Here is a 10,451-nt window from a genome sequence, read left to right as displayed (position 1 = left end):
ACATATTATTGTATTTATTCTGTAGCTGATTCATCTAGACCAGTGGTTCCCAACCTTTGCACTCGTGTCTACTCCCAATTATCCCCTGCAAATGGTTCACAGACCCCCAATCATCCCCCCAAACCATTGACAGCCCCTAATCACCCCCCACATGAAACTTTCACAGACCCCCATCAAAGCCAATCCTAGCTGCTCTGTACACTTCATTAAATGAGAGAGGAAACCGCAGTATAGATTTTCAAACTGTGATTAATAACATGATTGGAAGGTATTTAATTTAAAAATAATTGATGGTAACACTGCAATTTATTTAAAACTTATTTTCTATGATAATTATTATTTATCTTTTATTTTTTTAATGGATACCCTGCAACACCCTTGCCAGCTCCCAGAGGTCTGCGGACCCCAGGTTGGGAACCACTGACCTCAAGAATCTTGTCATGGATCAAGGCTGTATTGCGCTAGGGGCTGTACAAACATGTAATAAAAGACATATATTGGGAGCAGTATTGATTCTGTCACCCTTTAATTGTCTGACATGATCTCCATGGGGCTAAATTCAAGGTAGCAGCAGAGTGTCTTTTACCCTAAGAGCTTTTAGATTCCCCAGGTGTTAATCTCCTCATCTCAAAAGTCTCTTGCTCAGATATGCAGTAGCCCGAAGCTGGCATCTGGATGCATCGAAGCCCTGGAGCATTTCCAGGAAGCCGATTGCTATGGTAACTCATGTCCAGGCATGGGACGCCACCAAGGAGAGACGCATCAGTTATCTTGCCCGGCCAAAAGTCAATCACCAGATTGTCTGCAACAGGTGAGTGCGGTTTTGCCCCATTCCTGATTTTAAGGGTGATCTCAGCCTGGTCGTTCCGCTTTCTCACCGCTTTGACCCAGAACAAGCCTAGGCATCCGATTCTGCTCTGCTGTACACCGGTGTAAATCTGGAGTCGCTCCTTTGGCTGCAGTGGACTGACTCTGGAGTCAATCTGGTGCGGGTGAGACAAAAATATGGTTTTAGGCAACTCTTGGATTCATTTAACATCCTGCTCCCATTACCAGCATATTCTCTGGGCCTGTTACTCTTTGCCTGAAGTAATAATGTTTCGCACATACACAGCTGCTTAAGGCAGATAATTAATATTGATTACCATTATTTTATTGAGAGGGAAACTGGCACAGAGAAGCAAAGTGACTTCCCAAAGGGTACGTAACATATCAACCGAGTAGGTGGGAATAGAACTGTGCATCCAGACCACTGTTTCCTGTAAGCTGAGCACCTGGACAGCCACCCTGGAGAGATTCAAATGCCACTCAGCTGGCTAGTAGAGTGCCCATCGCCACCCACAGCAGACAGCCTGTGTTTCTATGGGTGGTGCACATCTGTACATGCCTCAATGCACATAACAAAATTTATTCTGCACAAGGCAAAGGCAAGGGCCTGTGTTGAGAAGAATGGGGATAATGTTTCATGTTTTCTGTTAACAGACTCCCATGCATTGGGTTATTATTGCAGGGTTTCAGTATACTGGACGGATAAACTGCCTTCCAAGACCCACAGAGTCACTGTTCCTGGTAAGATGACAATTTTGCTGTGTGAGAAATTAACCAGCAATTCTGTATGATTGAAAACCAGGCTGACTGGGAGATCTAGGGGCAGTGGGTAGCTCAGGGGACTGGCAAAAGCACCCAGTTCTTTCCCCTCTGTTGGTCTGGTATGCCTGAAAGTCATCGCCATGTGTAGGATGTTTGCTGGCCTCAGAAATAAGTTGTTCTTAGTCCAGGCCCCGGAAGAGAGGGCGTCTTTAGTCAACAAGGACACACACTGCTCAGAGAGCGTACAATCTCCTGGGCTTGTATCATGCATTGCTCATGAAGCCGGGCTCTTTAAAACCCAGTGCTGAAGTCTACTGTATGTCTCTTTCCACCAGAGCAGGGATGGGCCACCTCAGCTAGTGAGCGGGTCACGAAACTGGCGTAACCCAGACGATCTCCTGGGACAGGGCAGTTTTCCTCACTGTGCTGGTGGACCTGGAATTTGCAGGGTGTGCCCACTGCCCTGTAGCGAGGCTTTGATTGGATACAGAGGGGGTGCACGGCTCTGTCAGGCAATTCCGCGTACCACCTGCATGCTCCTCGCATCGTGTGTCCTTGTGTCCCATGCGGGTCACTTTGACCCTGGGAGGAAAAAAACGATGTGGCTGGAAACAAGCGGTATCTGGGAACCAGCGTGATGTGGGAGGGGAGAGAGAGTGGGGGTTATAGGCACCCCTAGTCTGCACCCCCCCACCCACACTCACTGTCAGTGCCATGCAGGGGTGATCCCATCCCTCCCCTGGAGTGGCGCAGCCCTAGAGAACAGCAAGCTTCCTAGTTGGTGTTCTTGGGCCGTGCTGCTCAGGGGGAGGTGTGGGACTGTGCCCCACACCCCCTGGAAATGGCGGGCAGGGATGGGAAAGGGGGCGGAGCAGGGGCAGGGCGGGGCGGAGCATGGGGCTGGTTCCTCTCCCCACCTCCCTGGAACCAGTCGCCACTACTGGCTACCCTGCCGCACGTAACACCAACACACTGCACGTGGCCCACGGGCTGCAGGTTGCCCGCCAGCGCGCTGGAATCTAATCTTAACCTCACAGTGGACGTCAGCTGCATGTTAGGATGCTCAGTGGTCAGAATCGACCCAGTGGGCTAGCACTGGGAAGAAGCAAACTTTTCTGTGCCTCACGTCACACACACACTCAAGCACTGCGCCTTCGAGAAGCCAACCTGGAAGCCAGTGTCGTCACGCCGGCCCACGAGTGAGCTAAAAGTGGCCTTTCCAGAGGTCTGCCCGTGTCACGTGGCTAACGAGGTCATTTTCGCCCCTGGAAATGAAGGGGAGTTGGTGCCCAAATGTTTTGGAGGCTCTTGTCCTAAATCTTCCCGGGCTACAGTCGACAAGACACTATCCTTTCAGCTCAGGGCTAGAGAGGAGTTCACTGCAGAGGCTATCCGGCCCGCTGCTTCGTCCGCAAAAGGAGGTGGTGTGTCATGTTTAAGGGTTGGGCTGGGTGCCAGATTGGCGAGTGCTTCAGCAGGCATATATGAGGCCAGATTTGCAAAGGCCGCAGCGCCCGACATGCCGTTTTTAAAAATCTGACCCTCAGAGTCAGGGATTACCTTGTCTCCCTTGCTCCCAACTGCCTGCCGGCCCAAGCGGTGAATATCTCGCAGCAGAAACCTCATTCGTGTCTTCCCTGGGAGGTTGGATGGCAAAGGGGATGGAACGCCTTCAGAAAAAGCTCTGTGCATCACAGTTTGCTTTTCCTCCTCTCCAGTCTTAACGCCAAGGCAGGAAGAACTTTCTCAATCCAAAAAGGTCGACCGAGGATTGGAAGAAAACAGGTAGGGACAAACGGATTAGAATGAGTTTGGTTGTACATAAGGGTCCACCTGCAAAACCATTAAAATTCTGGGACAGGAATGTTTTAATGAATTTTGTTTTCTTTAAGATCACATTCTTCATTATGTGTCTCTGGCCAGCCACTGTTACTATAAGTTGTATCAGTACATAGATCGGCAGAGGGAGAGATGAATCCTGTTTCATGAAGTTTAGCACAATCATTTACGTGTCTGAAACAGCATTCCCTGGAAGCTGAGTGTTTGGGCAGCGGACCAGGAGAGATTCAGGTGCTGCTCAGATGATTAGCAGAGAGCCCACAGCCGGCAGCATGTGACTATACTGGTGGTGTACATGTCTATATGTCTTGGTGCACATAACAACATTTATTCTGCACTTGGATGGGAAACGTTAGCGGGAACACTGGTCTGCAGTGACTATGCCTGAAGCTGGAAGACATACTTTCTGGCTTGAAGGTGGTGGGCAGGGATGGCACACATGGACAAATATGGACAGACGCATGGAAATCGGGGATGATTCATGGATGATTTGTTATCCCCAAAATAGCTAAATTTGTCTCTCATATGGCCAGTTGACTGTTTCTGGTTGAGGTGCTCATAGGAATGTCAACCTAAAGCAGGGGTCAGCAACCTTTCTGAAGTGAGGGGGCTGAAATTTGACCTTTTGACCTCTATGGATGGTCCAAGTGCCAGTGATACTTTTTCAAGTCATTAATAGTCCTACTTACAACAGCTTCATTCATAAATAAATGAAGATGCAGCACTTTCCCATGTAGGTGGTGGTTGCTGGCATTAGCTGGTCTTTTGTTAATCCGCAGGTCAGCGTGGCTTTGAGCAAGCTGCTGGCAGTGTGGGGGAAGAGAGTTGGGGCTGAACTCCCGCCTTGCACGCCAATGAAAATTGTCTCACGTGCCACCCTTGGCACCCGAGTCGGGGGTTGCTGACCCCTGATCTAGAGTTTGTGACACTGGAAGCACTCCCTGTAAGCTGAGCACTTGGGCAGCCACCCAGGGGACAGTCAAATGCCACCCAGCAGATTAGCAGAGCACCCACAGCTGGCAGCGTGTGTTTTTCTAATGGTGGTGCACCTCTGCACATGCCTTGGTGCACATAACAAAATTTATTCTGCACATGGATGGAAAACACAATAGAGGAAACACTGAACGAGAACCCTGGTCTACACTACCGAATTCGATCAACATCAGGCAGTTGACATCAAGTGAGCTCTGTGTCTACACTAAATCTCACTCCCAGCAATGCCACTTACCTGCAACACCAACCGACTAACAATACCTCTGTAAGAGACATAGGTCGGCTTAGCTTGGTGTAGCTAAGTCAATGCAGTGTCCACGTAGACAGTGCCTTGCTTACATCAGTTGCTGCCTTTCAGAAGCCTAACCTGACCTAACTTTTGGTGACCACAATTTTGCAGGGAGGATGCAGGCTACAAAAGCACCAACAGTGGGCCCCATTTGACTTGTGAGCATCTCAGCTGGTGCAAGCCAAGCAGGAATGGCCAGGTGCAGCGGTGGTAGGGGTGGCCTCTAGCAAACACCTTGGGGTTGCACCTCCCGCCCTAGATCGCTATAGCATTGCTGTGTGCTGTTCAGTCCCTACCCCACTCTACTCCAGAGGTGGCTGCATTCCAAACTAAATCACCCCCCTTCCCTCTTCTGCTGAACACAGGCCCTCCCCAGTCTGGCCCATGAGCACTGCCTCCAAACATGCTGTGGCTTCCCCCAGACTGAAGGAGCTGGCGCAGCCAAAACTCATCAACAGTGCCTGGGAAGTCGACCGCCCTGTCTGCACCGTGGTATGTACCGTGGTGGTGTTGTGAATCTGTTACCCCACAGTCTGCCAGGTTCACCGTAGTTGACAGAGACTCCCTATTGACAGCAGGGGTATTTATGTGTGTGCATGCATTTGTGTATATTAGGGTTTTATCCCTGCTTGCCAGCATTTGCCATAACATTTTCAATCACCAGACTCTACAGCCTCCATTTCTCCATTTCTCGCAGGGTGGATAATTTTGTCCGTGATTCACTTTTGCTGTCTGCCTGCCTTGTGCATTCATTTGCGCCAGTGCGAAATGGCTGTAAAATTATTATTCTTACGAACTAACAGCACTTAGAGGCCTCAGCTGAGATTGTACTAGCTGCTGCGCAGACATATGGTGAAAGACAGTCCCTGCCTGGAAGAGCTCACAAGCAATGGGGTAGAAGGAGAAACTGAGGCACAGAGCACTGAAGTGTTTTGTCCAAGTTGCATGGCCGGTTGGTAACAAAGTCCAAGACTTCAGACACGAGACCACATTACCTCCCCTTTTCGATATATGGTTAAGTGGTAGCATCTCCAAATCCCAGCCGAGGACCAGGGCTCTGCTGTGCTAAGTGTAGCGTTTCACAACCACTCTGCACTGGGAGGTGCAAGGCAATGAAGAATCAGGCCCTTCATATCCTGTAGGAAGAGAATAGGGCCACGGGGTCAAATAACGAAGAGCATGTTAGCAGTTTAACAGTGGCACAGCAGACAGCAAGGACAAGTCATCATTTCTACAGGGCCCCAGGTAGGCACGATAATTTGCAGGCAATAAACCCCAGGAAAACATAATCTCTCTTTAATGTTTGAATGTCTCTGAGCAAATCTCTTTGCAGGTTTACAAGTATAGGGTACGTTTGGTAGCGGGGGAAGTTGGAGGAAAGGCACATGAAGAGGGCTGCATGGCAGCTGGCATGTCGTCACAGCTTTGTGTGGTACACTTTCACATGTTACATGCATGGATAGCTGCTACATTAACGTGACATCTGCTGCTAGTTGCCCAGAATAACTATAATCTTGGAAACTCACAATTCACATTTATATTCCATTTTTTTTCTTGACTGGGGAAAAGTCAGTGCGAAAGCAACACTGAGTTTTTGAGAGAAGTTTTGCTTTTTTCACCTTTATTCAGTTTCCTGTCTGGGTTGCGTTACTTATTCTTTGTCACATAGAAAGTCATTGGCTTAGTCCCGGGGTAAGGAAAGTGGGGGGGGTTTGTAAGTGCAGGGGGAGGGGCAGTGCAACACAATCAGCTACTGGGTTCTGAGGCTCATCCATCTCATTAAAAATGTTGAAATTGTTTCCTGCTTTCATGTGTATTCACATTTCTAGAGCGATTCATGAAGTTTTTACATTTCTACAGCCTTATTTTCTCACATTTGGCAAAAGTTTTCTTCTTTCATATGAACGTAACTGAAATTTTCATCAGTTTGGATGACATTGAAGGTTGCAGGGAAGAAAAGAGGGGGCTGGATGTAAAAAAGTTGCTCAGCCCTGGCTTAGTACAAAGTCTGCAGGCTGCCCTGATATGTTGAGCTGATCCTATTAAAGATATACTGTTCCAAATGGGCACACCCTGCACCACCGGGGAACTGCAAAGCAAAAATGCATCACTTCAAAGAAAAATCTACAGCTGGGGGAGCTGGAGGAATTCCGATGTGACTTGATCTTAAGTCTAAGCACTTTGGTTTCAGGTGAGTAGAGGAGCGATGGCTGCCACAGCCCAGGAACGAACCATCCATCTGGCTATACCAAAGAAACGGGACTTCTCAGCCAGGGTGAACACGCCACCTGTGACTCCAAGAAGCATCTCACAACTCACCAGAACTCAATACTTAGCCCGTAAGAGACCTTACTCCCCTCTTTGTTGACAGGTGCAGGCCTTTCGCCTCCAGTTTGCTCCTGCTGCACCCCAGGGCTGTGCAGCAAAAGAGAGAAAACTCTTTTAGATAAACATCTGAGTCTGGGGAAAACAACTTTCCAAACAAAGCTCCTTGTGCCCTCCCAAGGCTGTGTAGCTTCTCCTGCCTTCCTCGGGGTCCCCACTGCCTGTGTGCCTGGGGGAATAAGCTGCCAACGATCAAACCCAGAATCAAAACCAGAGCCCTCCCCTCCTGCTCAGCCAAAGGCAGAGAGCTCCTCTCCACTCCATGGGCTGGTCTGAGCCAACATCCCTCCAAAGCTCATGGTTTTAAAATGTCGCATCGAGAATCCAGGATGGAACAGGGTCTGTAGAACTAGTACATACTAACGGTGTTGTTGGGAGGAGCATTCTCTAGGGGTCAGATCACAGAACCAGGGGCGACAGAAGATCCAGGTTCTAGAAAGAAGCTCTGCAGTTGAACCAATGTGTGAGCTTGGACGCTTCTTCCATCCACAAAATAGGGGTAACCCACCTGCCTCCCAGGCCTGTAAAATGCCTTGAGTTTCTCCTTCTAGAGACAGCCAGCAGAATACAGACATCAAGTTATTTCCCAGGGCTGAGCCTCAGATTTAAACATAAAGCAGCTTCTCTCTCTTTCCCCACTGCTCTGCTCTTGCAGGGCCGAAAACAGAGCACCCTTCCTACCTCCACGACAAACCAGTCCGGTGGCCCGTGTCTGCAGGCGCCAGGAACACCATCATGTCAGCAAGGCTCTCTGAGCTCGCCCACCCCAAGGTCCGCAAGCAGATCTTCGAGGGCTATGACCCGTACAGGATCTCCAGGGCTGCCTTGCATGCAGAGGCGAGCCCTCGACTGCAGGAACTGAGCATCCCTCGAAGAGTAAGAAAGAAGGGGTTGTAAGTTTGGGGCTCTTCTGGATTGGCTTTGCCTGAGTTCACTTGCACATTAAACTTCCTGCAACGCAGCCCCCATGTGTTGTGTGTTCAGGGTTCGTTGCAGTAGGTTGCTACATATTGTGACTGAACCAGCCAATTGCACTAGGAAAGGACTAGTTGGGCGGAACGTCCACCCCATCCCCCCATGCATGCACTGAACCTCTGAGAGCACCAAGCCATCTGTTGGCTTTGCAGTCTTCAATGGCAGGGCTGCCCTGTGGTCTATCTTTGTTCACTGCACCCACCTTTAGGGTGAATGCTGCAGAGGGGTACTGATTGCAGTACAACTTGTGAATTGTGTCCAGTTCTGGGCACCGCAGTTCAAAAAAGATGTGAAGAAACTAGAGAGGGTCCAGAAAAGAGGGACAAAAATGATTAAAGGTCTAGAGAATGTGACCTATGAAAAAAGGTTGAAAGAATTGGGCTTGTTTAGTTTGGAAAAGAGAAGATTGAGGGGGGACATGATAGTGGTTTTCAGGTATCTAAAAGGGAGTCATAAGGAGGAGGGAGAAAACTTGTTCTTCTTGGCCTCTGAGGTTAGAACAAGAGGCAACGGGCTTAAACTGCAGCAAGGGAGGTTTAGGTTGGACATTAGGAAGAAGTTCCTAACTGTCAGGGTGGTCAAACAGTGGAATAAATCGCCAAGGGAGGTTGTGGAATCTCCATCGCAGGAGATATCTAAGAACAGGTTAGACAGACGTCTATCAGGGATGGTTTAGATAGTATTTGGTTCTGCCATTGGGGCAGGGGGCTGGACTCGATGGCTTCTTGAGGTCCCTTCCAGTCCTAGTGTTCTATGATTCTATGTTCTATGATTCTATGGTGCCTACGCCCCCTTCTAGCCAAACATTTGTGTCAGCAAAGTTTGGTTTTAAGAATATTCCAGAGAAGGGAAAATGTCATAAGGCAAATGCATAGTTGCACAGATATTTGTGCCCCATGTGCTCATGCTGCTGGCCTGAATGCACTTTGAAGGTATCTGGGTCAATCAGGCAAGCAGTGGAAGCAATAACTAATTCCACCCTGCAGATTCCAGCCAGCCAGGTCTCAGAGCACTAGCTTGGCCAATAGCGGGCGAACAGCCTGCAGCCTGAAGTCCGTTCCCAGGAACCTCCTTGTGTCTGCAGACTGTGCCTACCCACATGTGAGTGATCCCAGAAAACAACTCATAAAAACGTGTCCCAAACCCAGCAGCGAATATCCTGCTTTTAGCCCTCTAAAGTTTATACCGCTCTTCGGAAATGGACTCATTTGTTTCAAAGTTTGAGTCAAACTGTTAGCCCAAACGTTATTCAGATTCCTGGGCCAAAAATCAGTGGATCTGCCCCAGAGGTGGGTTGGGTCCCAGAACAGAAAAATAGACTTTTTATATCCAGCTCATGGCACCACCACAAGGTCACTTGGATTCCATTCATGGTGAATGACAAACAAAATGGATACGTCCACTCCTGGGAAAATCCCAAAGAGAAAAAAGAATTAAATTCAGGGAACCGAATAGGTCGCCCAGCTACTGTCCTGCTCCAAAAATCTAAACGTCTCTGCTTTCACCGTGACAATCCTATAGCTATAACATGGACAGGAGTAAGTGGAAGCAATGATTCTTTTAGAAATGGGTTTAGAAACAATCCTTGGTTGGGTACATTTTATATTGAATGACCAGTGGGTGTAATCTGGTGGATGCATTCAAATAGCACTAGACTGATATGCTCTGCCATGGGATAAAGGTCTGCTGAAGTGCCCTAGCTCTTAGCTCAAGGGCCACCACCCTCACTTCAGAAACACTCGATAATGCTTTGCTTCCTGAGTTCAAATGCATGAGTGAAAATGAACAAGAAACAAATTGCTGGGATGCCTGGTTTGAAGTCCTTCTGCAACAGCTAAATGCTAACGAACTTCCAGAAGCACATCTTTGCAGCTGAATCTTTTTTGTTCGTGGCAACCCTGGGCACAGCCTCAGGAGAAACTAGCCTGAGCAAAACCATTTTACTAGCATTCAGAAAACAGTGAAGTTGCAGAGCGATGTCTCTTCTACTCCCCAGCCGTGCAGGCTCCTTAATAATACTCTCTTTGCGAGGAAATGCAATTGAGCTTTTGGCTGCAAGAAGACTCAGGTGACTCACTTACTATGGAAAGCCTTGGAGACACAGTGGGTTAAACAGGAACTGATTGCATTGGATGTTTTGTGGTGGAAGTCTGGAGTTCGTGACCATATGAAAAAGAGCTTGAAGGATCCATGTAACAGCTGAGAGCTCAGTGCTGGCACAGCCACCACAAGGAATCTTTGACCAACAGGTTGCCATAAGACAGAATACTCTTCAGCCCAAGTAGCCTATCTTTTCTACGCTCTACTTCTAGTGAAATTAACCATTATCCTTTTCCCAATACTTTAAAAATAAAATTATATTCTATGTATAAAAACATCC

At 48.4% G+C, this 10,451-nt stretch overlaps 1 protein-coding gene across 1 annotated transcript; it reads left to right on the top strand.

Annotated features, from left to right (window-relative positions):
- The first annotated feature begins 716 nt into the window (after positions 1-716).
- Positions 717-7,993, top strand: SPMAP2 (sperm microtubule associated protein 2). The gene is made up of 6 exons (XM_074977938.1): positions 717-811; positions 1,511-1,569; positions 3,309-3,375; positions 5,077-5,203; positions 6,903-7,050; positions 7,752-7,993. The coding sequence occupies exons 1-6, from the start codon at positions 717-719 to the stop codon at positions 7,991-7,993; spliced, it is 738 nt and encodes a 245-aa protein (XP_074834039.1).
- Positions 7,994-10,451: the final 2,458 nt, after the last annotated feature.

This window comes from Carettochelys insculpta, chromosome 27, assembly GCF_033958435.1.
Source record: "Carettochelys insculpta isolate YL-2023 chromosome 27, ASM3395843v1, whole genome shotgun sequence".
Taxonomy (NCBI): Eukaryota; Metazoa; Chordata; order Testudines; family Carettochelyidae; genus Carettochelys; species Carettochelys insculpta.
The sequence above is the reverse complement of the archived record's forward strand: the minus strand, read 5'-3'. Positions and strand labels throughout refer to the sequence as shown.